The following is a 27,794-nucleotide window of genomic DNA, read 5'->3' as shown; positions in this document are numbered from 1 at the left end:
ACATGAGTTTCAGACAAGCCAGGGCTATATAGTGAGACCCTGTGTCATAAAACAACAGAACTGAACTGAAAGATGGCTCAGTGGTTAAGATAGCCCACTGCTCTTGCAGAGGACCCCATTAGGTTCCCAGCACCCATGGCCAGCATCTCACACCTGGCCTGTAACTCCAGCTCCGGGAGAATCTACTACATCTCTGGCATCCACGGAGATACCCACAGTCAGACTCACATACAGACTTTAAGAAATAATAAAAATAAATCTTGAGAACATACCATCAATAAAAGCTTGGGCTGGGGATGTGGCTCCATTGTGAGGGCCCTGCCTGGCATCCAGGAGCCCCTGGGCTCAATGCCCAGCGATGCCCAAACTGTGTGGTAGCACAAGCTTGTAATCTCAGCACTCAGTAGATGCAGACACGAAGGTTAAAGGTCTACAGGAGAACTGTCTCAAAAACAAAAACAGAGCCATGGAAGCCAGCGCTAGGGAGATGGCTCAGCAGTTAAGAGCACTGGCTGCTCTTCCAGAGGACTGGCTTCTAACCCTGGCACCAACATGGCAGCTCATAGCCATCCAAAACTCCAGTTCCAGGAGATCTGGTGCCCTTTTCTGACCTCAGGCATCAGGCACAGCTGTGGTACACAGACATCTACTTAAGCAAAACCTAATACATATAAAATAAATAAAAACCTTAAACACGGAAGGCTGTGGGAGCCAAGGCCCAGTGGCTGGATTGATTCCACAGAGTTGGAGTTCTATGTAACAGCAGAGAAGTGGTCTCTGGGCTCTGTCTGGTTTTGCCATTTGGCCATCTTTAAAGGACAGGGCTAGCAGCAGGATGGGGTAGTGCATTCCTTTAATCCCAGCATTCAGAAGGCAGAGGCAGGCAGATCTCTTTTGAGTTTGAATCCAGCCTCGTCTACAGAGTGAGTTCCAGTACAGTCTGGGTTACACAGAGAAACCATGTCTCAAAACAAACAAACAAAAAAGGACCGGGTTTGGAGATGTGCACAAAGCCATTGGACTTGTTACTGGATTGTGTGCCATCCTGAGACCCCTAAGCCTCAGCTCCCTGATCTTCTCTGTTCCAGACTTGGAAGCATTGGCCAAGAAGAGCCCAAGACGGCTGCTCAAGACCCTGGACGAGTACCTAGCTCAGGTGTCAAACGGACAGGCCTCCTTGTTGGAGGCACAGAAGTGCCCCAGATTACAGGGACCTCACTCCAAGGATCTCACATTCACAGGCGTGTGTGACCTACAGTCTCATTCATTTGAGAGTGCAGGGTTGATCTGACCCACCACAAAGACCATTCCTAGAAAGACAGACTGGGCCACCGGAGCTTTCTGAACTAAAGAACCATGTCTGGGCCAAAGCTCTCCACGCTTCTGCAGGTGAGTTAGGAAGCTCCCAGGTGTGGGTAGTGAGTGATGCCCACGATTCTACACCAGCATAGCTCATTCAGGCAGCTAGAATTACCCTCCATGCCATCTTCAAAGCAAGGAGTCTTCTGTCCTTCCTAGCTGGGCTCCAGTTCACAGGGTTGGACTCCTGATATCTCAGTGGAAGTGAACAGACCATGCGCCCAGACAGCCCTATCTGCATTGTCTATACATCTGCACCTAGAGGGAGAGACCCTGGAAGCAACAGCTAAGATTTTGACTCCTCAACAGCTGTTCCCCCCCCCCCCCCCCGCCCCCCAGTCTTTGGTTGGAATTGGAAGGACAGAGACAGCAATACCTTCAGCCAGCAGGGGGCAGCACAATACAGAAAAGTGACTGATAGGCAGGCCCCCTCTTCCTCCAGCTACAGGTTTCAAAACACTTGTTTCCTCTTTTCCTTTCTCTTTCCCTTCCCTCTCCTTTGCCCACCATTGTTGGTAATCTAGAAATGGGCACTCGTCTGGCTAGACTGGTCATCAAGCCCCCCATCCCCACTGTCCACAGGCTGGAGCTCCTATGGAGACCACTGGTTATCCAGCCTGGTTGAGAGGCAAAGTAAACTCACGTACCAGCAGTTTTAGAATAAAGGAATTGTTATAATCTCCTGTACTTTCTTCCAAGACGAAGTCCTTTCAGGGCCTTCCTGTACCGCCGTTGTCTGGGCACCAGACTGAGCCAAGCAGATTAGGGTTCAGTGGGGTTGCAGACTCCACATTGGAGTCGCTTCCTACTCCGTGGCTACACACCACCTGAGTTCCTTGGCTGCACCTGCATGCCAATGTCTTTCTTTTTCTGTATCATTATTGCTTGTGTGTATGACATGGCCTGTGGGGCACACACATGACAAAGCAAGTGTGGGGAGGTCAAAAGCCAGCTTTGTGGAGTTGCTTCTCTCCTAATACAACTTTAAGTTCTAGGGATTAAAGCCAGGTCATCAGGCTACTGTGGCAAGCATCTCACCTGCTCAGCCATCTTGCACACCCGGGCCTGGAGACGTCTTGCAAGCTCTGGCCAATAAGGATGGTGCTCTTGCTAAGGCTGATTGGTATGGTGTCCACCCCAGAGTCTTCCTGCATCTGCTTCTGGGCCTGGATGTTGCTCTCTCACCCCAGCTCCCCACCCCCAACTACCCCTGTGTTCCTCCCATCTTCCCTCATTGAAGCTGTAGAAGCCTGTGTAGACCTGTTTCAGGCCACTCCACATCTGGTGCAGAGACAGACAGGCCTCCCAGGGTACTCGTGACATGCCCCGCAGTTGGCCTCCCATCATGTTTACAGGCTCTCAACTAGAATGCTTTATTACCACGTCACTTCCTCCAGACCCCATATTCAGCGACCAGCAGAGAGGCCAAGAAGGCAGCTCAGGCCCAGGTCAGTTTGGTGCTTCCTTCTCTACCATCCATTCCCTTGCTTGAGCCTGCACGGCTGAAAGAACAGGATCCCAGCATATCAGGGCCCAAGCCACATGGACCCTAGGAGCATGAGAGACCAGCATCCCCAACAGGAAGCCTTCATCCAGATCAAGGTGCACACAACTCCAGGATAACCCAGAAAGAGGTGGAGATAGGAGGCCTCTGATGGTAGCTGGAAAACTATGTGCTGTTCTTGGGCACAGTGGGGACAGCTCTCCACGGGAGACCTTAAAGTACTCCGTAAATCTAAAATTGTCAGAATTCCTGAGTGGGTCTATGCCTTCCTCTCTCTCTGGCCTGTGTGGCCAGTCAAGGGCTGGAAAGTCTCAGGGTGTATGGAAGAGGGGGTCAGTAGAGGAGCTCACCTTCCCTTGCTTCTTAGCTGTGTGGGGTTTGTGTGGGGCAGAGGAATCCAGTGTGTGACAGCTCAGAAGTCACAGTATCCCTTAGGACACAGAAGGGGTGGCTCAGGGTGGCTGCTGTTAGGACCTCTGGTCCGAGCTCACCAAGACACCGCACACTGTGCATGCATGTGGGGGGGGGGGATGCTCTTTGTGACACATTCCCCCGCCCCAAGGCCGCTCCTCTATAAACCATCTCTCTCTCTCTCTCTCTCTCTCTCTCTCTCTCTCTCTCTCTCTCTCTCTCTCTCTCGCACGCACATACGTGCAGGGCCTCTCCCCTATAGATAGGTACTTTACACACACACAGAGGCCTTGGGCTGATAAGCCAAACACAAAACTCACTTGAATGAGGATCAGTAGCTAGCCTGGTCTACATTCCGCTCCATTCCTGGGTGAGTGTCATCATTTAAGACTGCCTTGGGGGTGTTTGTCGGGCTGTCTGAGGAAAGACTGGCTTGAACGGAAATCTATCCCAAGTCACGGCCACTGCCTTCTCTCACCTGGGAATGTGAGCCTTGAAATCGATGCTGAGGCCTGGCACTGTGCCGCCTCCCTATTAGGTTCTTGTGGGCATGGTGGGGGTTGGCCAGCAGCTTGACAGGGAGTCCTGGTCATGCAGAGCCAGTGCTGGGCTCCTGGGAGCTATGGACTTGCTGCTTATGTTCTACTCCCCCTCAGCATGGGGATGAGCCCCAGTGAACAGGGGGGACTAAAATCAGCCGGGGGCAAGCGGCACAGGAAGAGAGTTGGGAATGGAATGTGTTCTTTATTGCGCATCCAGAGGGCACCTCAGTGCTGAGTCAGCAGCCGAAGGGGAGGGTGGTAGGAGTCAGGAGAGCAGGGGTGGGGAGAGCCACTCTCACTTCCAGTCCTTGAAGAATTGCTTGAAGATGGGACTCTCTCGGCCCTGGGGCAGAATCTCCACCTGCAGCGGAGAAAAGCTCAGCTCACAGGCTGTCACCTCTGCTTCCAAGGGGGAGGGGAGGGGAGGACACCAGTGACGGGGGGGGGGGGGGTGGGGGTGGGGGGGGAGGCAAGGAGTTGAAGGAACTGCAGTTGTGCAGCCAGCTTTGTCTCCTGAGAGAATGCTCCTTTGTGACTCAACATTCCTGTCATGCCCTGTAGTTGTCCTGCTACACCAGAGAGTAAGGTGCTGGGGCATTTCCCATACATGCCATCAGCCCAAAGGTCATCTTCAAGTGACCTGTGGTCACTAATATCACTTGCACTGTGGTTTTAGAACTCCCCCCCCATCCCCAACACACACACACACACACACACTTTTGTAGGTTTTCCTAGATGAGACTGGGGGAAAAAAATCCTCTAAAGGGATATCTGGTCTGTCTTGATCTAGGAGAGGAAAAAGACCACTTTACCCTACAAATATACCACCCACCTCACAAATATTCATAAAATTGTCTTCAATATCCACAATGCAGAACACAGGGAGGAGCTCCCCACCATGGGGGGAATGCACTCCAATCTCCCTCTGGAGTGTTCCTTTGCTTGAATTTACTAAATAAACTTCTGCTCAGACTATCTGTCTCTTGACTGAATTCTTTGATTCAAGAAGACGAGAGCCCTGTAACACGAGGTGAGAAGAGGCAAGCAGTGGAGGCCTGTTCCGAGAAGACAGAGAAGAGACACTGCTTCAAGGATCGGGGCACTCAGTTTGGCAGATGCCACCAAGTAAACATCATCTTTCTGAGAACTGACTGCTGAGCAGGACATGGTGACTCACCTGTCATCTCAGCAAGAGAACTGCTGTGAGTTCAAGGCCAGCCAGGGTAGGCATAGTGAATTCTAAGCTAATCTGGGCAACAGAGGGAGACATTGTCTCAAAAAAGGGGAAGGGAGAGCTGAGGATGCAGCTCAGTGGGTAGCACACATAAAGCCCTGGGTTCAGTTCCCAGGACCGGGTAAACCAGATGCGGTGGCACACACTCATAGTCCTAGAAACTGCGAAGTACAGGCAAGAAGATCAGAAGTCCAAGGTCATCCTTGGCTACATAGAGAGGCCAAGCCTGGCCTACATGAGACCTTGGGAGAGAGAGGCAGGATGAGAATGACGTGTGCAGCCACCACGCTGAAGACAGCCAGCCACCCAATGCCATGCTCTGTCTTTCAGGCTTCCAGGATTCTCTTTGGAAATAACTTTTGGGTTGTGGTTGTTTTGTCGTTTTCAATGGTGATGGACTGAAAAGGTCTTTCCACCTAACAGGCGGAAGGCGGGCAGGTTTGCTGCCAACTCCTGAGCTGTCCTGCTCTTGTCCAGTCTGGGAATACGGAGCCATAGGAAGGGTCCCAGGAGGAGGTGGGGTCCTGTCCTCACCTGAGTGTTTGGGGAGTAGCTCATTCGAGAGATGAAGCCATCAGCCACCTGGAGGGCCGCCTGCCGCTCCTTCTCATTGGCTTTTCTCCCTGGAACAGAGGAACGAGATTTCAAAATGAGAAGAGGGTGGTGGGTGAGGCTGACTGGAGAGGGCTTGCCCGGCATTCGTGAAGCTCTGTGTTCTGTCCCTAGCACCACAGAAAACCACCTGCAAGCTCCACACTCGCACTCAGGAAGCGGAGACAGGAGGATGAGAACTTGAAGGTCGTCTTCATGTCTTCAGCTACATAGGGAACTTCTTAGTCAGCCTGGGCAGCATGAGGCACTGGGGATGGGGGGTGGGTGCATACTCCAGTCTCCATCCCACTTTCCTTGAGGAAACCTAAAGGGTCCACAGAGCACCTGACAGGCTTTAAAACAAATGTACCAGAGTACCCATGAATGCTAAGGGGGGCCCTGGGGTATGAAGTCAGCCACTTAGTACTTTCCCCAGAAAGCTGGCAGCTCTGGGCTAAAGTTAAGTGAATAAATAATAAACAAATAGACAAAATGAAACATCTCTTCTTCCTGTATCAGCAGTCTTCTAATGCTGATCAAGCCATCTTTTAGGAAGGATAAGCTTTCTCCTAGACATCAAACTGGAAGGCCAGAGGGCTGGGGCAATGGCTGGCGCACTTGCTTCTCTTGCAGAGGACCTGAGTTCGATTCCCAGCAACCACATGGTACTCAAAAACACCAGTAATTCCAGTTCTAAAGGATCCAATGCTATCTGCTGGCTTCTGAAGACACTGCATGCATATGGTTCAGACATCCATGCAAGAAAAACACAAATAAAAAATAAAAAAGAAACTCTAGGGCCAGGGCCTCCCTTCCCTGGAGCCCCTTGCCTTTTGTAGTGTGAATAGTTCCAGAGAACACTGTCCTGTTATCAGACCTTTTTGTAAAACTAAAGAGAACGCAGAGTGTAATTTGTTATAGAGGTGATCAGACTTCCACAAAGCCAAAAGCTAACATGCTTGCTAACAAAATTCGTATTAAACTGAGGACCACAAAGAATCCACCCAGTTACCCTGGCATTCGCTGGGACACAAACCACACTTCAAGCTAACGCATTTTAACAAGGAAACAGAGCCAGGCATGGTGACTGGTTCTCTGGCCAGTGTTAAAAGTCCTGTGAACAACAAAGCGTCTGTCCTTCCTCTGTAACCAACCCACTGTCCTGGCATCCATGGGTACTTGTCTGCCAGCCTCCCGGCTTCCTGTCCCACTTTCCTTTCTATAATGAAATTCTTCTCTTGGGGACTACAGACATTCAACATAGGCCTCTGGGATGTCAGCATCAGCTCCATGGTGTACGGCACCTCTGCAGGAAAGAAAAGGCAGCCCCAATGGAAGGGATGTAGCTGGCGGTAGAGCATTTGTCTAGCATTTGTCCATCTATCCCCAGCACCAGAGAAAAGCAGGAATCAGAGTGCATGCCTCCTTTCCAGATGGAGGCAGGAGGATCAGGAGTTCAAAGTCATCCTTGCCTACATAAGTCAGAGGCTTGCCTGGGCTACATAAGACCTTGCTCAGTGGTTGACAGAACTTGCTGCTCTTGTGAAGAACCAGAGTTTAGTTCCAAGAGCATGCATCAGGAGGCTCAAAACTGCTTTCAACTTCAGCTCCAAAGGATCTGCCGCCCTCGGACCCTTGCTTGGTATCCACAAACATGCGAAAGAGCACACGTGCATGCACACAAAAGTAAAAAATAAAGTAAATCTAAACGAAACAACAACAACAAAAAAAAAAAACCAAACCCAGAACCTCAGCAGAAGGAATGGACTGCCCAGACCTTCCTGGGAACCAGCAAAAGCAAGCAGGATCTCCGGGGTCACGATGTCCCCAGATCTCTATGGTCAAAGCAAGTATCCAGGCTCCTGCACGCAGCAGCCTTTCTCCTTCCAGCAGCTACAATCTCTTGAAAAAAAACACGGCCTGCAAGTATACCACACACTGCAGAAAGCACCTATTAAGCCCATCTAAAATCTACTTCTGTTACAGTTAAAGAAGAACCTGAACTGAAGGCCTGGAAATGGGCCAAGAGTCCTCAAACTGTGGTCCTTGGAACCCATAGGCATGCCCTGGGAACATGCTGAACACAGGCGCTCAGCCTCCAACCCAGACCTGGAGAAGTTGAATGTCTGGGATGGGCCCAGCAATGTCCTGAACAGGCCCTTGAAGTTCTGAGAGAGAGATTGGCTGAGGTTTTCAAAATGGCTGAGCCTGCTGTTTTCAGAGCAGCTGCAGTCCCGAGCAGTTTCCTCGGGCCCACACAGAGGAGACTCCGTACCTTTCCAGATGTAGATTTTGCCACACAGCCCGTTGTCCAGGACAAAGCAGTCATCTGGAATGAGCAGTTCGGAGGCAAAAGGGCTGGAGTCAGCCACCTTGGTCAGGTTCATCTGTCCAGTGGCATCAGAGACCTGGAGAGGAAGGACAGTTCCCAGCGTGACACACTCATACTTCAGTCCTCACCTGGAATGAAGGGATGGGTCACCCAGTTGTCTCTCCCAACAGTTCTGAGAAATAGGCAGGAAGAACACCCATCCCCCCCATTCCCCTCCCCAAAAAAGCAAGCTCCAGACAGCCCCCCTCTTGTCTATCACTGCAGTCCAGAGGCCACAAACCCCCTAGGGGAAGAAGTGAATTCCACTTTACAAGTAACTGCACAGTGTTCAAATCAAGGCAATCTCAGAATTAGCTTCCAACCTTCACCAAGGAGCTGGAGATGAACACCATTTACCTTCTCAGAGGGCCATCCTTCCCACCCACCTCCCCTCCAGCCCCTAAAACCTACCAGCCTTCCCACAGCCTCTTCCCTTCAGCTCTGTACCCTGGCCACCTGCAGATGCTCTGCAGGATCTCATGCCAGGATAATCCCTGGCAAGCCTGCAGTGCCCACCTTATACAGGGCTGCCGCCTGGGCATTGGTCTGGTCAGCTGTAATGTCTTCCTCAGGGTTGCCCTCTTTCAGAGAAGGCTTGGGGCCCAGAACCTGTAGAACCAGGTGGGATCACTAGGGCTTCTGCACCCAAATTTTCCAGGTCACCACATGCAGGGCCACCTGTGTCCTGCACTATAAAGGGAAAAGCGATGGGCCCAGCCCACCCACCCAACAGCCTCTTGTCCTAAGGCCATACCCTTTTATCCATCCCCAGAACACAAAGGTACTCCATGAGGAAGTCACAGGGCTTGAGTAGGAACCCAGACGCCCCACCCCCACCAATCTTCTATCCACCATCTTCTAGCTCCCAGCTTATCACTGTCTCTCCTGGCCACACCCAAACTGCACCTCCCAGCTGCCCACCCCAGTGTCCCCAACCTGAATCATCTCAGCTGGCTCCTCTCCGTCAGTGATGATTTCCACCTGGGCCTTGCCCTGCCGCTCGCTGTCCCTGATGGCCAGGGCCAGGTCCCTCGCCTTGTTGCGCTCCAGGATGTTGGATTTTCCACCACACCAGGCAAAGATGTTCTGCAGAGAAGCCAGATGGGCTCATCACAGGCAGCTGCCATTGTCCTGCCCACCACTGAGAAACTGTCCCCACAGGCAGGAGAATCAAGCTGGGAGTGACCACACATGCCTTTGATCTCAGTACTCAAGAGGCAAAGGCAGGTAGATGTCTGTGTATTTGAGACCTGGTCTACATAATGGGTTCCAGGAAAGCCAGGGCTACACAATGAGAGACTTAGTCTGTCTGTCTGTCTGTCTCTCTCTCTCTCTCTCTCTCTCTCTCTCTCTCTCTCTCTCTCTCAAAAATCCCAAGAAGTCACTTCCTGGGCTGGAGAGATGACTAGGGGATAAGAGGTTAAGAACACTCTCAGTTCTTCCAAAGGACCCAGGTTCAATTCCCAATGCCCACAAAGTGGCTCACAATCACCTATAGCTCTACTTTTAGGGAACTTCAAGGGCACTGGGCACGTTTGTGGTACCTATATATACATGCAAGCAAAACACTCATACATATATAGAAGAAGAAAAAAAAACCCTTAGAGTGCTTCTTGACCCAGTGCCGTCTCCGCAGCTCGTGGTTTTCCTCCACATCACTGACCCCCATATATTTTACCATTTTTTATCTTGTTTATAAATTATCTCCTGAGGCTGGAGAGGTGGCTCAGTGGTCAAGAGTACACACTGCTCTTCTAAGAGGACCTGAGTTCTGTTCTGAGTACCCACAATGGACAGTTCACAACTTCTTGTAACTCCAACACTGGCGCCCTCCTCTGGCCTCTGCTGGTATCTGCATCCACATGTACACGACCCCACCCCCCCCAACACATAATTTTTAAAAATATAATCAATTATAAAAAAATTGTTTTTAAAAAAACTAAACATGTGTTTTTTTTTTTTTTTTTTAGTTTAAAGCTTTCTGTTGAATCATGTTTATATAAAATATACCCTGGGCTGGGCTACATGCAGCCAAGGGCCACAGGTTGGACGTGCCTGAAACTGTACAGGAGGAAACACACTAGTTATGTTCAGATATGAGTCCATAGTATATATGAGGCTGGAGCATCTGAGGATTGCACTGTCTGTGTGTGGCTGGGAATTAAGCCCTATGGGTCCCTAAAGGCTGACTGGATGGAGATGGTGGATGGGCTGGGTCACCAGAACATGGTCCTAGCATCTCAGCCTGTGATCTCAGCGATACCCACCTGGCCCAGGTCCAGGATGAAGCAGTCCCCAGTGTTGAAGCTGTCCCAGCTCAGAGCCCTCTCGGTCGCACGGATGTTCTTCTTCCCCTTAACCTGGTAGAGCTTCCTGATGGCTGCCGGGGCAGCGCCCGAGGTGGTCTTGTGAAATGCCGACTCCACGCCACCTTCCTGCAGCCCAAAGGACTGGCCTGAGTGGCCTCATAGGCAACCCGGAGCCCTCTGCCATTCATCACTCTGGGAGATGCAAGAAAGTGGAGACCAACCCCAAGGGTGCCCAGGCTTTCCCCAGGACGAAATGCAGCCAGAAACACCAGTTGGTTGGGAGAGAAGCCCAGGAAGGAGGACCTGGAGGTGGGTCTCACCCGGTACTTGAGGCCTCGCGGGAAGTAGCTCATGAAAAGGTCGGACTCATTCCCTTGAACCTCTCGGTGCTGCACAGGCCGCTCGCCCAGCAGAGTGTTGAGGTGCACGGCCAGCACAGCACAGGCCCCCTGCTCATCTCGGGACGACTGCTGGCCTGGGATGAATAGGAGGTGAAAGGCAAGGTCCCTGGAATCCACAGCCGCCTCCATCCCTGCCCTCATCAAACCCACACAGCGCCATTCCCACCCTTTACCTATCCACAGGTGCAGATGGGAGGCCTCTTCTGGGCCATTGTGAAGCACGAGGTAGGAGTCCCCGGAGAAAAAGACGCCATGGTTCTCTCGTGCAATGGGCACCGGCTTCAGCTTCTCCACACGCCATATGTGTAGGCCTGGGTCTTGGACTGAGGCTGGGAACGGGGAGCCACTGTGGGAAGAAACGGTTGGTAGCAGACCCCATGAGGAGTGGGCTCATGCACAGAGATTTGATCAGGCCTGGAAACTGAGGTCTGGGTGAGAGCAGGGAGAGGGAGGAGCAGCCCTCGGAAGTAGAGATGGAAAGAGAGCCAAGGTGATAGGTGGGGTACACTGCCTACCTCTGAGGGATGGGTGTGTACATGTTGTTTTCAGACCTGAAAAGAGAAGCCATGATTGTCCCAAGGGTCATAACAACTAGCTCTCCAGTGATCTGGGGGACACTTCTATGTGGTCAAGTTTATATGTAGCCTTAGGTTGTCCTCTCAGTTTGTAAGAAGCTAAGGATGACCTGGGGCTGAGGCGACACTCGGTGGTTAGAGACATTGCACGGCAAGTGTGAGGACCAGAGTTTGAGTTCTCAGAATCCACATAAAGGAATAGAAAAGGACACTAATGCCCTGTAACCCCAGCACTCCGGAAGTGGAGGCACAAGGTTCAGAAGGTCAAGGACATTCAGCCTCCAGGCTAGCCTGGGTTACGTGAAACCTTGTCTTAAAACAACAAAAAATGCCTGGCATAGTAGCACATGCTTGCCTATGCAGGAGCAGAAGCAGGAGGATCAGAAACTCAAGGTATCCTTGGCTACATAGTGAATTCAAAGACATCCTGGGCTATAAGACACCTTGTCTCAAAATAAAAAGAAAGGAAAGAAGGAAGAAAAACAAGGGGCCAGTGACAAAGCTCTGTGGACAAAGGTGCTTGCAGCACAAGTCTGAAAAACTGAATTCGATCCCCAGAACCCAGAAGAGGTAAAGGGAGAAAACAGACTTTACAACATGGTTCTCTCACTCCCACATTTACCCACGTATGCATCCAGATACACACCCATACTAACAAAAATTGTATGCTTAATTTAATATTTTTAAAAATAATCTTCAGGCTGGAGAGATGGCTCAGTGGTTAAGAGCACTGGCTGCTCTTCCAGAGGACCTGAGTTCAATTCCCAGCAACCACTATCTGTAACTCAAGTTCCAGGGGACCCAGCACCCTCACACAGACATACACACAGGCAAAACAGCTGTACATAAAAGTAAATAAATCATTTTTTAAAAGTCTTAACAATTAAACAATGGAGAAAGGACTGGAGACGTGCCTTAGTTGGCAGAGTGCTTGCCTAGCATGCATGAATTCCTGGGTTCAGTCCCTAGCCCTGCATAAACTGGGCATGATGGCTCATGTCTGTAATCCCAGCACTTGAGAGGCCAAGGCAAGGGTTCAAGGTTATCATCAAAGAAACTGATGCCAGCCTGGGATCCATGGGACCCTGTGATAAGAGAGAGAACTGGGAGCCTTTAACCTCAGCACTCAGAAGCATAGGCAGGTAGATCTCTGCAAATTCAAGGCCAGCCTGGTCTTCATAGTGTGTTCCAGGCTAGCCAGGAAGAGGGAGAGAGAAAGGGCTTGGGGGGGGGGGGGTCCTTAAGCAGAATTTTTTTATTCTTTAAGTCTACTAAAAACAAAACCTTCAATAGGATGCTATCCTTCCTAGCTAACTCTCTCCCAGAGAAACTGCACTCTGGGCATTACCTATGTTCCCAACATCGTCCAGATCCAGAATGACAAATGCCACCTTTGTTCTGTAAATCAGTAGGGAAGATATTTCTCAGGTAAAAGAAATAATTGTAGTAAAGAGAGAATGCAAAAGGCAAGTTGTTGTGTTGCTCTGTTAGATGTACCAGCCTTGTTTTATAATTTCAGAAAAATACAATCATAACAACTTCACCTTCCCTTTTATTGGTTCCTGTCAGGAGCTGGCTTCTTTTTTGACATCCACAGACACACTGTGGTACATGCACATGTGTGCTTGAGTGTACACATACACACACTAAAGTAATAAATAGGTAAATACGTAAATAAATGTGACAAAAGAGTCGGCTTTTCCTTTGACCATGTGAGTTCCGGGGGTCAAACCCAGACAGTCTCCCTTAATTAGCTATAAGCGCTCTCTTACTGCACACTGAGCCTTGTCTCAGGCCTATTTTTGTTGTTGTTGTTGTTTTGTTGTTTGTTTTAAGGCTTAAAAGGCAGAGGGCACATGTCATCAGCATTTAATTCAGTGTGCATGCTTTCTACTCAAGTACAAAGCGGAACCTACAGACCTCTCAGGAGGACCGGATTCTCAGGGGCTGGGTCAGCGCTGAGGGTGGAGTCTGGGTCGGGAACAGCAGGCGGCAGAGCCCTGGGGAAAGCTGTGCCAGGAGAATCACCCCTTTCCTTTTCCTGACCAACCTCCCAAGCAGAGGAAGGCATTTTTTCCAGCATGACACTTCCAACAGGGAGGGAACCCCATGGGGTGTGTCCACATCCTCCCCCCCACTGCCACCCCGCTATGACTCAGGAACTGATGAATAGTCTGCCCCAAACCCAAGCTCAAGAACGAAACAGAGGCGAGACAGACTGACCACAGCTTCACTGTTTTCAGTTCTGTGTTACCAAATGAGAATTAGGCCGGAACTCAAAACCATGTGTCCTCCTCCACTCCAAGTCACCGCAGGGCTATGATGTTAACTATATGCACACCATGGCACGTGCACACACACATACACACCATGGCACATGCACACACACATACACACCATGGCACGTGCACACACACACACCAATGGCACATGCACACGCACACACACATACACACCATGGCATGTTCACACACATACACACCGTGGCACGTGCACACACACATATACAAATAAATAAGTAAATAAGTAAATAAATAAATGTTTAAAAATAGATAGCCTGGCACCTTGCAAAAGTGCAAAGACTCTGGTTAAGCTCCATCTCTGAACCTTCTAGACCTTTCTGTGTACTCCCTTGTCAAATCCAGTTTCTGCCAAAGATCCTTGAAAAGTCAGTTCAGCTGCAAGTCCCCATAATCCCTATCCCATCATCCTTCATTCAGATCTGGTTCCTCAGCCTGCACCATCCCCCACATGACGTCTGCTCACGCAGACTATCCTTCAGCAGGAATCCTGTTAGGTTAGTTCGATGGAACCTCCCACCCCCCCTGGCACTTCCTTTTAGTAATTTTCCATGCACTGACCATGCTCTAGACGTTGTAAGTCTTCTTGCTCACACTACGTTGGGTCTTAAGACTAGTCTTATCCCAGCACTGCAAGGCCCTGGTACTGTGGTCCCTATCCTTTAGTGACAGTCCTGTTAACGCCTTCCTTATAGTATCAAGTATCAGGGAGTAGATTTTTTTCCTTGTATTTCTTTTTCCTTTTGGCACAGGGTCTCTTGTAACCTTAAGCTGGCCTTGAATTCACTAAGTAGCCAAGGATAACTTGAACTTCTGATCCTCCTGCCTTCACCCTCTCCCCCATGTTGGATCACCAACAGGTTTGGTTTCAGAAAAGCTGGAGATCAAATCCAGGTCTGTAGGAGTGCTAGGTAGAACTCGATCATCAGCTGTATCCCCTGCCCCTAAGTTTTTCTTCAACAGTATCAGTGCATGCAGAGGCCTGGAGAATCTGCCTCCACAGGCGCAAGTGTTTTGCATAGATGTTTAAAGTGACCCTCTTAGTGCAGCAAGGTCTGTAAGAATAGCTTAGTCTGATGCACTGGAACTGTGAGGAGGGGGAGGCCTTTAAAACTCCTGACAAAGCTAGGCAGACTGGTACAAACCTAAAATCTCTATTAGATGTCTCCAGGGCTCAAGGCCAGCCTGTGTCCAAGGCCTGTGCACCATAATGTGGCCAATCTCAAGACAAAAGTAGAAAGCGGGCCAGGGACAGAACTCAGTGGCACAGTGCTTGCTTAGCACACACAAACTCCAAGTTCAATTCCAGCCCCCAAGGCAGAGCGGGGTACATGAGGGACCCCGAGCTAACTAAAACCAGGCCGCACAGACCGAGGCTGGGTAGCAGCATGAGGGACCCCGAGCTAACTAAAACCAGGCCGCACAGACTGAGGCTGGGTAGCAGAGCATAAGAGAAGCTCCAGGTTCTGACTTAGGCTCTGGCTGCCTTCCTGTCAGCTTGAGGTCCTGCCTGTGGTCAGGCTTTCCTGGGGAAGGGTCTTCCATTCCTGTCTCCTCGTTTCAGTCCTTTGACCTGGTCCTATGGCTCCTCAAGCTCCTACAATGTGTGTGTCACGGCCCCTCCATCCCTGTGTGTGTCACGGCCTATCCATCCCTATGTGTGCCACAGACCCTCCATCCCTGTGTGTGCCACAGACCCTCCATCCCTGTGTGTGCCACAGCCCCTCCATCCCTGTGTGTGCCACAGACCCTCCATCCCTGTGTTCCACAGACCTTCCATCCCTGTATGTGTCACAGACCCTCAATCCCTGCAGGTGCCACAGCCCCTCCATCACTGTGGACACACGTCAACCCCTAGCAGCCTGCAGGATAATCGGCCACTCAGTAGGCTCAGCTCCTGTGTGAGCTTTCCCAGCCCTGTGACATCAGCCTCTGCTTGCAGGCTTAGAGCACATCTCGCCACCTTCTTGTGCTAACAACAGCAGGCTCACCTACTCTCCCATCACAAGCATCCATGACAGAGGCTACTCACTTCCGTTCCTTCAAGATCTGTTCTGGGGGCTCAGCATGAAGAACAGTCTATGCCTTATGGCCTACCTAGAAGGTTCAGGAAGTGGGGAGCCATCACACCCAATGAAACCACAGACCAACTTCCTCTCTGTCAGACTGTCACATAATCACAGACCAGCATTAGAAGAAGCTTTAGCGCTTAGATAGTCCTGTAGTGGGGAGGATGTGAGCCCTCTTCTGTGGCACGTTTCATCCTCCTCCTCTTGAATGCTTCTGATGGTGGGAAACTCACCGCCTCACAGGCAGCCTCTTCTATGTCTTTCTCTGGGAACGGGAAGCATGCTGGGAACCAGACCCAGGGCCATGGGGCAGAGCTGGAAAATGCTGTGCCTCTGAGCTACATCCCAGACGGCCACCTCTGCTGAAGACTCCTTTTCCCATTGTGCTATAAGGTGATGAGTTTTAGGGACTGGCTTTCTCCCCGAGACGATGAAGCACCTTTGGAGAGGGAAGCAGGGTTTGCCTCTGGACCTTTGGGTCCATAGCTGAGGTTGATTGTGCCCGAAGAATGTGCCTGATTGCCCTGATTGGCTGAGCTACAATTCTTGGACTAGATGAAACCAACGGGATGGCCTAGGATCTCAATATCCAGGCAAAGCCTGGAGCAGCCTGGAAGCAGGAAGCCAGAGGGCAAAGAAACCCATCAGACTGTAGCGGGGGAGGATGTGCGCCCTGCTGGCTAACTCTGGCTACACTACCTTTTAAGGACACACTGGGGCTTAGAAGTGGGGACCACTCCTACCTTCAACAAAATGCTTGATCCTATCAATGACCTAATTGTGCACTGGTGACCCAGTACAGAGGAAAACTGGGCTATTTTTGCCCTCTTGGACCCTGATTGTCAACAGGTCAAGTCCCCTCACAGTCCCTATCTGCCCTGTTAGTGTGAGCTGAAATAGCAGCAGCCCTAGGGAGGAAATGGGTGTCAATACAAGAAAGGCCAGGACTTGCTAGACTGTGACCCATGTTCCATAGAAGTGGGAACAGCAGTGGCTCTGAAACCCCAGGACAGTCCTCTGTCCCCCCAGGCCAAAGCGGATCCTGCCCCCCACCACCCAGATCCTACCTTCATCTCGCTCCACACTGGTCCTCAGCTAACCCTCTGCTGAGGCTACTGAGTGCCCCTCAAGTAGCAGAACCTACCTTGCTCCTTCTCAACTCCCTCCAGTCCAATTGTCTGGGCCCAGGACAGTGCTATCTTGGGGACAGGCACTACAGGATCTGAATTCACCTCCTGACAGGCTGATGGCCTCTGGGGATCTCTTGGATCTGAGACCACCTCCTGCAGGCGAGGATGGGCCCAGACCCTTTAGCTCCTCCCCTGCAGCCGGAACACATCTCACCCAGGCCCACTCAGCCTCTGCAGCTGCAAAACTACAGATAATGACCTAAGCCTGTTATGCCTGGGGACACCATTCCCACCTGTTCCCGGGCCCTAGCCGCCAGCCCTCACCTGTCCACCCACGAGCGTCCCAGCTAGCCCTTCTCTACAGAGCCCTTCCCAATTTTACCTCTCCACAGGCCTTTTCTTCTCAAACTCGTCTCAGCCTGCCCCACACTAGCTTCTCACTTCCCTCTTCTCCACTGGGCTGTCCCGCCCACCTGCCCCACCCATGGGGAGGCTCAGGATTCAGAGGTCCTTAGACTCATGAAAGCACACTCCAAGACTGAGCCATGTTAATGGAAGGCTGCTGCTGTTTCTCAGACATGGTCACTGAGCGGTAAAAGCCTGAGAAGATCTCATCACAGCGGCCTCAGGCAAGGCAGATTCTGAACAATTTAAAGAGTCAGACCAGCAAGGAAAGCCCCATTCCACTCACTAGCCCAGGCAGAGGCCCGAGTCTGCTCAGGCCCTGCTGTAGCTGGTTAGTCACATTTCCTGGGTTGGGTCACTGGCCCTACACTACTTTTTCCTCCTCCCCCTGGCCAGCTGTCTCATTGCCCTAGGTACATGTGATGATCTTCTTGCTCCTCCTCCTCCTCCCTCCCCCTCCCTTCTCCCCTCCCTTTTCCCCTCCCTCCTTTTCCCTCCCCCCCCCCCCCCCCACACACACTTCACTTCTTCCTCCTCTTGGTTTTTCAAGACAGAGTTCCTCTGTGTAGCCTTGGCTGTTCTGGAACTCTCTCTGTAAACCAGGCTGGTTTCGAAGCAAAGTTCCAAGAGAGTGTTTGGGGCCCTGACACATTCTGGTTGGGTTTGGGTGTGTGTGTGTGTGTGTGTGTGTGTGTGTGTTCATTTTGGTGTTTTGTTTTTGAGACAAGCTCTCATGGAGTCAGGCTAGCCTTTAAATTATGCATCTCAAACTGGCCTTGAACTCTTGATCCTTCTGACTCCCGAGTGCTGGGATCACAGAACTGCGTTGGCCACCATGGCCAACAGTTGTTTGATTGTTTTACTGAGACAGAGTCTCACTTTGGAACCCAGGCTGCTATGAAACTCAATCTCTAGCCCAGATTGGCTTCAACTCTATGGCAATCCTCCTGCCTCTGCTTCCTGAGCACCAGGGATTACATGTACTGAGGTACCATGCCAGGTGCCTTGACACATGAAGTCTCTCTATGCCCCAATTCTCAAAAGACTAACCCCTTAGCTGGTCATGGTGGCTCTTGCCTTTAAGCCCAGCACTCAGGAAGCAGAGGCAGGAGGATCTCTTGAGTTCCATGGCCGGAGGGCATATGGTTTCAAGCTCAATCCAAAGCAACAACCTCTCCCTTCACACAGTCACAGGACCATAATATATAATCAATCTGGTCTGACTTGCTGGCTCCAGGAAGACCTTACCCTGGGCCATAGCCCAAAGTCACACAGGAAGCAGGAGGCTCAGTCAAGGAGGCTCTCATTCCCTCCTGAATCCCTAGGTCAGTGGTTCTTAACCTCCCTAATGCTGCAACCCTTTGATACAGTTCCTCATGTTGTGGTGATTCCCCAAGCAAAAAGTTATCTTTTTTTCTACTTCATAACTGTCATTTGCTACTGTTATAACTCGTAATGTAAATACTTTAGCGATAAACTTTGCCAAATGGTTCATGACTCACAGGTTGAAAGGTTCAGGAGTGTATGCACCCAAGGGGCAGCTACAGTTGGGTGGCTCGATATCCAGGGACCCAGGCAGGCCCATCCTGGAAAAATGTTAGTCACCAGTCAGATCCATATAGCACTTAATGTTCAGAGTCAAGGCCCTTGCCCTGGTAGGACAACAGGACCAGAAGCAAGCCTTGCTAATTATCCGACCATCAAAGTAGTCTACCATATCTGGGCTGGCTGCTAGGGGGAAGCCTGGGGAAAACAGAATACTGAGTGGATATGGGGAGTTGATATTTGCTTGTTTGTATGAAACTGAGCCTGAAGACATAGCTCAAGCTGGCCTCAAATTGGGGCCTCCATCTGGGGGCTGGGATTATAGTTGTATACCCCCGTACCATGCCTGTGTTCTGTGTGCTAAAATACCATCAGAGCAAGAAGTAAATGTTTTCTCAAGACATTAAATGCAGTCACCGGGATGGCTCAATAAGTAAAAGAACCTGCAGTGCAATGAGGACCACAGTTCGAGCCCCAGAACCTACAATAAAAGGACAAAATGATTCCTGAAAGATGGCCTCTGGGATGGTAGATATGGCTCAGGGCTCAAGAACAATTGCTGCTCTTCCAGAAGACCGGAGTTTGGTTCCCAGAAGCCACCTCTGGCACCTCACAGTGGCCTACAACTCCAGCTCTAGGGGATCTGACTCCCTCTTCTGGCCTCAGAGAGCACTGCACTTGCCTTTTTATATATATATATTTCAGTTAATAGATTGTTCACACAACATCATGAAAACCTGAAATGAATCACAGCATAGAATAAAGACAAAGAAGAGCAGGAAGATGGCTCAGCCAGTAAAGATACTACTTCCAAGCCTGAAAACCTGAGTCTGACATGGTGGAAGAAGGGACGAGACTGTAGAGCTGCAGTGGGGCTTGCCTACAATCCCAGCACTTGGAGGTCGAGGCAGGAAGACCCAAAGTTCAAAATTATCCTTGGCTACACACAGTGTGTGTGGAAGTGGACTTACTACTCACCAGCTGAGCGTTCTCAGGTCAGTGGTTCAACTCCTTGGAGCCTCCTTGTGTCCAATCTGTAAACTGGGCACACAGATACATGTGAAGGTTAAACAAGATGTTACAATTAATGGCCAAATAGGGAATGTTAGGTAAATATAAATTCTTTCTTAAAATTACATGTGTGTATTCATTTACTTATTTCGGAGGAGGGGTGGCCTGTACGCACTATGGCTTGAGGACAAATTATGAGAGTTGGTTCTCTCCTTCCGTCTTTGGGCTTGGTGGCAAGTGTCTTCTCCAGGTGAGCCATCTCATGGACTGTCTCTCCTTTCTTTAGTCTGCCATCCATGTCAGCAGTGACTTGAACACTGCTGAGACGACTAACTAGGGGCCTTGGTAAAAGGGCCAGTACAGGTAAAGCAATCCCCACTCCTTCCCAAGCCAAGAGAAAAGAAAGGTAAAGTCAGGGATCCCCTCCCCCTCTCCCTGTGAGTGAACACCCAGACCCTTGGGTCCTAGCTGCAGTAGTGCAGAGTCTAGGTGGTGCTTAGGTTGAGAAACTATGTACACACCAGGGAACAACGATGAATGGAGATCATTGTTCACTACATTTCTATTACAAAGGGAAGAAAAATTTATTTTTTTTTTTAAAAAAAAGTTGTTGGTGCTGGAGCGATGGTTCAGTGTGGTTAAGAGAACTCGCAGGTTCTCCGGAGGATCCAATTTCACTTCCCAGAACCCACGTCAGGCCGCTCAAACCGTCTATCAGTCCAGCTCCAAGGCATCTGACGCTGTTCTAGCCTCCACATGCACAAACCCACACTCAGGCACACAAAACACACACGATTTAGACAGAGAGAGGGAGGGGGAGGAAGAAAGAAGGAAAGGAAGAAAGAAAAGAAAAAGGGCTTGCTGAGTGTGGGTAACTTAAGTGTAGTGGTGCACACCTGTAATCGCAGCACTTGGAAAATGGAGGCTGGAGAATCACAGGTTTGATGTCATCTGGCTATGTAGTGAATTTAAAGAAGTCTGGGCCACATGAGACACCGTTTCAAAAGAAAACCAAACCAACAAAAGGTTATAAAAGAAAAACAAGGAACTTGCTTCTTTTTAAGACTTAGGTTGTTTTCCCCACCCCCACCACGCTTCTGTTCTGTACCCCCAGCTCCCTGCTTCAAGTTTGTCCCTAGAGAATGGGAAAGTGCTTTGCCGGCTCTACCCGCCTGATCTCGCCTTCGATCAAAATCTAGTACAGCTTTCGCCCCCCCACCCCCTCAGGAGCCCTGGAAGGTGTGGGGGAGATTAGGAGCCGGGCGCCCTGGGACTCGCAGAGTTAAAGCAAGTTCCCTGGGCCGTGGAGAACCCCGGGGAACGTGACTTACTTGCTCGAGGGGGTTCCTGGCTCTGGACAAAGTTGTTTTGCTGGAGACCACGCCTCCAACCCCCTCGGAGAAGTGAGTCACCCAGAAGAGCCAAAAGTCTGGGTCTGATTGGGGGCGTTCCCTTTGGTTTGCTGCTCCAGAAACCCACAATTGGGGACCTTGTTGAGGGACCCTAGGGACAGTAAAACTAAGGTTTCTTATACTACGGGAAACGGGCTGAGGAGGGCGTCTTCCACCTCACATACAACCCATAGATCCTTGGTCTCCATCAGGGTACCAACCTCTCCTGTTTCTTGGAGCGCCCACTTAGTACTTGATGCCTTCTTTTATCTGTCTTTTGTTTTTTGTTTGTTTGGGGTTTTTTTGTTTGTTTGTTTTTGAGACAGGTTTTATCTGTGGAGCCTGGAGCTTGCTCTGTAGACAAGGCTGGCCTCGAACTCACAGAAATCCTCCTGCTTCTTCCTCTCGAGTGCTGGGATTAAAAGCGAGCTAGTACTGCCTTCGATGAGCTTTTTGGCTAGGGACGCACCTCTGCGGAGTGTTTGCCAGCATGCAGGAAGCTGGGTTTGATTCCCGGCACCTCGCGGGCTGGGCACGGTAGAACGTGCTTGTAATCCCAGCACTTGGAGGATCACACGCACACAAGTCAATAAATACGTGCTGTTTTTAACAAACGTGATCTTCCATCCTCACATCCTTCACCACTGTTCCTACTTAGATGAATTCTCAGGGAGGATCAGAAGAGGGCCCGGGATGTCATCCGGGCTGGCCTGACCTGCATAAATGAGCCCTCCTATGCTTCTCTAATTCAAAACCAAACAGACCAGCCAGTGTCTGCACCGCTGCATGCCCTGGGTCTGGATCTTAGCACACAAACCCACTCACGACTCAGTCCACAAAGCCGCTTTGTTTGTTGAGAAGCAACTTTGCAAAGACCAAGCAGAATCCAATTCTCTGAGGTCCACTGACTACTTTTGAAAGAATTTACACCCTGACTTTGTTCCCGAGCAGTTGGGCAGCCCAGTCACATCCTGCTGGTAAGACGGCTCAGTGCCAGCATTTTTTTTTTTTTTTTTTTTTTTTTTTTTGAGACAAGGTTTCTCTGTATCTTCCTAGAGTGTTCTATGTAGGACAGCATCGAACATGCAGAGCTCGGCCTGCCTCTGCTCCCTGAGTGCTGGAGTTACAAGCACTAAACCCAACTTTTTGTAGTTTTCACAGCTGCAACACATATGTAACCCACAGCCCTACCAAGATGCCAAACACATCCACCACCACAGAAAATTCTGTCACAGGAGTGTTTTTTTTTTTTTTTTTTTTTTTTTTTTTTTTTGTGCATCTCTCCCACCAACCACACTGTACATGTGGCTTAGGGACAATGACAAATCTTCCTTATAACTCCAGCACCCAGCACTTAGGAGGTAATAACAATGAAAAAAAAAAAAAAAAAAACCCAATTTTTAAGACAGGTTTCTATGTAGCTCAGGCTGACCCAAACTCTCTAGCCTTAGATGACCTTGAACTTCTGATCCTCCTCCCTCACCTGCAGAGCGCTAGGATCGCAGGCAAGCGTCACTATAGTTTATACAGCTCTGGCTTTGTGAGCTGTGTATGCTAAGCAGAACCAACACTCAGAAGAAGTTTACCGAATGTCAAACTCCTCCTATGTTACAGAAGGACCCCACTGAGTAATCACTGAGACAGTCTGCTCCCTTGTAAAGCAAGGACAGAGACCCTGGGAGGAGCTGCAGGAGAGTTTGTCTTGAGGGTTAATTTGCTGTTGTTTTGTGTCTTTCTCTCACACTCTCTCAACAAGGCAAAAAGAGTGTGCCATGACCCAGCCTGGGACAGCAGGCACGTCAGCCACTGAGCCATCTCCCCAGGCCTTTGTTTTTTTCCCTTTGGATCCTAGGTCTCCCTATTGAACTTTCAGTGACCCTCTTGTCTCTGCCTCCCGAGTGCTGGGATTACAGGAATATACCATCATGAACAGTCTCTGTTCATGATCTCTAGGTATTTTTGGAGAATATGTTTTGGTTTTTACTTAGTGTGTATATATGTGTTTATGTGTATGTTGTGAATGTATACATGTTCATGTACATTCAGATGTGTGGGCAAGTGTGTATGGAGGCCAAAGTTCTCTCTCTCTCTCTCTCTCTCTCTCTCTCTCTGTAGACCAGGCTGACTTTATTCATTTTATGCATTCGAGTGTTTTGCCTGCATGTCTGTATAGCAGATCCACACCTGGTGCCTAAGGAGGTCAGAAGAGGACAACAGGTCCCCTGGAACTGGAGTTACGAAAACCATGAACCCAGATATGGGTGCCGGAACCTTCTGTTCTTTTAAAAGCAAGAGTAACAAAACCTCTTACCCACTGAGCGGTGTCTCCAGCCTCTCTGAGACAAGGTATCTTATAGAACCTGGAGCTGTTTCAGCTAGACGGGCTGGCCAGCAAGAAGCCGTCAGCCTCCGCCTCTTCACCCCTACTTTGGAATTACAAATGTGGGCTGCAAACCTGGCTATTACGTGAGTGGTAGTTCCGTGAGTAGTGGTTCCGTGAGTGGTGGTTCCATGAGTGGTAGTTCCGTGAGTGGTGGTTTCGTGAGTGGTGGTTCTGTGAGTGGTGGGGATCTAAAGCTTTCAGGTTTGTGCAACAAGCATTTTACCCCCTGAGCCATTTCCGCACTCGCCTCTCTTATTGTCCTTTCTGAGGCAGAGTGTCATATAACCCAGGCTGGCCTTGAACTCTCTCCCTAGAGAATAACCTTGATCTCTTGCTGCTTCAGCCTTAGCCTCCTACATGCTGGGATTACAGCCAGAGACCACCTCTCCAGATTCTTTTTTGTTGTCCTTTTTAAATTTTTTATTTTATGTAGCTAGGTGTTTTTTATGCACATACGTCTGTGCACCACATGTGTGCCTGGTGCCTGCAGAGGCCAGAAGAGGGCATCAGATTCCCGAAGACTGGAGCTGCAGACAGTTGTGAGCTGTTTCACATGGATGCTGGGACTTGAACCCAGGTCCTCTGCAAGAGCAGCAGGTGAGTGCGCTTAATTGCCGAGCCATCTCTCCAACTCCTCTTTTTTGTTTGTCTTTTGAGACAAGATGTCCTACTGTAGCCCAGACAGACTTCAAACTCACTGGAATCCTCCTGACTCGGCCTCTGAGGTGCTAGGATTACAAACATGAGCTTCTACACCCTGCCTGACAGGTGGTCCTCTCTGAGCCTTAGTTCCCCATCAGTGAGATGAAGGCTTAGTTTAGGAGACTCTCCTGGCTCCTGGACTCCAATCAGAGGCACAGAGCAGAGTGAGAAATCCCGTTGCTGTGGATGAGGTAGCCAAGCGTAGGGAATAATTTAGCAAATTAGGATTCCTTGTCATTTGGGCTATGCACACACCCTTCTCTCTCAGTGTCCTCAGAAGCTGGAGACCTAAAGGTAGTGTATACACCACTTTCCAAACACTGTACCTAGCCACCTCTAAGCAACTTAGGACCCTACACGCATCAAGCTATATGCATTCCTCACTCCGATTTTGATGTGAACATCTCATATACCCTATGGTTTACAGTTTATTAAATATCCTCAGCCTCACACAAACCCATTTACTTGGTTTTTGGGGTACATTGTGTGAAGGTGTGTCTTTGTATATTCAATTGTTAATTCTGTACCAGCAGAGCGCTAAATGCTGGCAGGATCTTGGTATTTTAGTTCTATGGGCCCTCCCCCACCTCATATTTTGTAAATAGTTTTTCTTCCTCATCTGCTTAAGGCAATCTAGGGTTGTATCGGATTGGCTGTAATAAAGAGCTGATGGCAAATAGCTGGTCAGGAAGTGGAGGGCAGAGGGAGATTTGCCAGGGATACAGATGAGGATGGACAGACAGACCAGAGATTAAAAATCCTGTGTCATTATTTACATCACTGGTGGGTCTGAGAAAGTCCTCAAAGCGAACTGTGGGAACTAGGGAGAGGGAGGACCCATTCGGTAAAGTGCTTACTGCAGAAGCATGAGGACCTGAGTCCAGTCCCCAGCACTCACATAAAAAAACTGGTGCCAGGGACTGGAGAGACGGCTCAGCAGTTAAGAGCACTGACTGCTCTTCCAGAGGTCCTAAGTTCAATTCCCAGCAACTACATGGTAGCTCACAGCCATCTGTAATGGGATCTGATGCCTTCTTCTGGTGTGTCTGAAGACAGCGACAGCTCACATACATAAAATAAAATAAATAAATCTTAAAAAAAAAAAAAAAAAAAAAAAAGCTGGTGCCAGCGAGTATCTGTCATCCAAGCTCTGGGGAGAAACAGGAGTCTAGCTGAAGTAATGAGCTCATTTTAATAAGAGATCCTACCTGAAAAGGTAGGAAGCCAGAGAGGAAGACATTAAGACAGATCTCTGGCCTTCAAATGCTTACACTAAACAGACAGACAGACAGACACACACACACACACATACACACACACTCACAAACAGGCAAATACACATAAACACACACAGAGTGTTAATCCCAAAAGATTCAACCACCAACCCAAATCATCATGGACAAATTAATGCAAGTAATTAACTAAAGCAAGCTTTTAAAATTCGTGTATACAGGTTGCCTCCCCCTAAGGCTGGGTTCACTTAGCACTGGATGTGAGGAAGACAAGTGTTTACAGCTCAGGGGTAGGAAGTTTCCAAATGAGGGATTTGGCAAAATAGACAAGATTACAGGAATAGAATGTAAGCATAAGAAGTTATAACGACCACCTGAAACAAAGACATAATTACAAGGTGGTCAGTAACAGCAGATAGCCGGAACAAACATTTTGAAACAAAGTGTTGCAAGATGGTTATTAATTTTCTCTAACAAAGACATGATTGTCATTCCTGGAACAGGTATTTGTAGTTAGAACAGAGAGCCATTTGTAGTTAAGGTTACAGGTGGGATATAGTCCAACCCTTGAGAAAAAGAGGGTTAATTATGAACAGGAATGAACCTAGTTTGTGTTTTCTATAGGACAGCTTTTAAGCCTAAGACGGAGGCAGGATGGTTCTTCAAGAGCAAGGTATATCTCATCAATTTCTTAGTGATTTAAGCCTTCCTTGGAGAAGTAGTTAACAAGTTCATGATATTAATATTTATCAAAAATCCTATAAGATAATGGACTTGTGTGTACGATCCATCCTGGACAAGATTGTTATTATTTTAGGATACCACTAAGCACAGAACAGAAAAGACCCCAACGCCTTGACCTAATTCACTTTTGCCAGGCAGGGGGCTCCAGGATAAGGCCTTACTGGAGAAAGGCTGGACGATGCCGGAGAATGTCCCTCCTAGAGCTTCTTTCACCCTGAGTCTGGTCCTTCCGTTTACCCATTGGTCACAAACAGGGAAGGCCAGGACTGGACCCCACCGGCGCCCAGGGAGAAAGCCTGCGAACTACAAGTCCCAGCAGACAGTGGGCTGAAGGACGTGACCTATGCTGTCATAGTCGAAGCCCAGGTTCAGAGGGCCCTCCAGGGCGAAGTCAGACACAGTAATATACGCACACACCCACGCACCACATGCGCCAGTCCTGCTCCAACCAACTACAAATCCCAGCAGGCAGCAGGACGCTGGGTGGGGCCTAGAGTCGGATCTTTTCCTCCGGAAGTGGAATCAGGCAGGTGTGGTGCGTTCCTTGTGGGGAGGGCCTCCTGGCAGCTGAGTAAAGGCTGCTGGTGTAGGGTCGGTGGGTGCTGACGAGAGCCCACAGCAGGCACACGTTGCGCCTCCTTGATTCTGACTCCATTACCTGGCCTAACTCCTTGTACAGGGGAGAGGACCAGCCCAGACCTTGAAGTGGGGCTGAGCTTGTTAGGGCCCCTGTATGGCTTGCAAGTCTCTGGAGAAGCCCAGAAAAGATCTGGGGTCCTCCTTGTCCCCCGATTGTAGGTCCCAGAGATTTGAGGTCCTGACCCTAGATAAGAGGCTACTAGTGGGGGAATAAGCAAGGCACTGTGATCTAAGCATCCACTCTTTCAAAGGCCTCTGTCCACAACACAAGTGTCACAACTCTTGTCCTAACTTCCCAGGTTGCCCAAAGCGCCTCCGAGGTGCTGAAGAAGGGACTTACCCAAACCCTTCAGTGCAAACCGGGCTAGGTGGGCTGAGCTGCGCTGAAGCCCCCACTTCCTCCACCTCCGCCTGGGGCAGCTCTCTCCTGAAGTCTCTTCTCAGCTGATTTCAGGCTCCCAAGTGGGGACTCAGGTTACACCTGTATTGGGAGCAGTGACACCGCAGTGGCCAGGAATACATGGACTTTCTGCCTCCGACCCCATTTTTAGTTTTTACACTTTCTCTGCTACCACATGCCTGACAGTCAATGTAGGTCCAGAAGTACACGGGCTCTGAAGGTATAGCCATGACCCTGTTAAGAACGATTTTTACTCTTCTGCAGCTTGGTTGGCATCAGCTACTTCCTGGAACATGAGTCTTGAACCGATTAGAAACAACTCCAGAGTGAACATAGCTGAGAGCCAGGCCATGAGGGAAGAGTGGGGAGGGGAAAGCCAGGAGACCAAGACACCAAAAGGGCGGGAAGGAACCGGTGTAGCCAAAACAGCTGGATTATGTAGGAAGGAGCAGCTGGAGGAAGGGCAGGCCAGCCAAGTGTCTGGGCTGGAGAAGTTTAGGGTAAGGAGTAGGGTAAGCCAGTCAGGAGGACAGTAACAGGTAGGGA

General features: G+C 49.8%; 2 protein-coding genes across 12 annotated transcripts in view; one reads left to right on the top strand and one right to left on the bottom strand.

The window, feature by feature from the left end:
- Positions 1-2,046, top strand: part of Elmod3 (ELMO domain containing 3) — a 37,416-nt gene extending 35,370 nt beyond the window's left edge. For all 5 annotated transcript variants that reach the window (XM_034512309.2, XM_034512311.2, XM_034512310.2 and 2 more), the window contains one exon: positions 1,089-2,046. In XM_034512309.2, coding sequence (XP_034368200.1) covers positions 1,089-1,291 — 203 coding nt within the window. In that variant the 3' untranslated portion in view covers positions 1,292-2,046. The remainder of the gene's footprint in view (positions 1-1,088) is intronic.
- Positions 2,047-3,998: 1,952 nt separating this feature from the next.
- On the bottom strand, positions 3,999-26,509 carry Capg (capping actin protein, gelsolin like). 7 transcript variants are annotated; one of them, XM_034512026.2, is made up of 12 exons: positions 21,089-21,103; positions 20,654-20,735; positions 19,725-19,787; positions 11,238-11,273; positions 10,896-11,068; positions 10,642-10,796; positions 10,280-10,447; positions 8,949-9,098; positions 8,529-8,621; positions 7,917-8,049; positions 5,585-5,673; positions 3,999-4,177 (listed from the first exon to the last, which is right to left on the bottom strand). In XM_034512026.2, the coding sequence occupies exons 4-12, from the start codon at positions 11,258-11,260 to the stop codon at positions 4,112-4,114; spliced, it is 1,050 nt and encodes a 349-aa protein (XP_034367917.1). In that variant the 5' UTR covers positions 11,261-11,273; positions 19,725-19,787; positions 20,654-20,735; positions 21,089-21,103; the 3' UTR covers positions 3,999-4,111. The 7 variants fall into 7 exon arrangements, with proteins under 7 accessions (XP_034367917.1, XP_076796038.1, XP_034367918.1 ...); XM_076939923.1 differs by lacking the exons at positions 20,654-20,735; positions 21,089-21,103 and adding an exon at positions 26,371-26,509; XM_034512027.2 differs by lacking the exon at positions 20,654-20,735 and having other exon boundaries at positions 21,089-21,105.
- Between the last annotated feature and the right edge of the window lie 1,285 nt (positions 26,510-27,794).

Source organism: Arvicanthis niloticus, chromosome 9 (genome assembly GCF_011762505.2).
Source record: "Arvicanthis niloticus isolate mArvNil1 chromosome 9, mArvNil1.pat.X, whole genome shotgun sequence".
NCBI classification, from domain to species: Eukaryota; Metazoa; Chordata; class Mammalia; order Rodentia; family Muridae; genus Arvicanthis; species Arvicanthis niloticus.
This window is presented reverse-complemented; position numbering and strand designations above follow the sequence as displayed.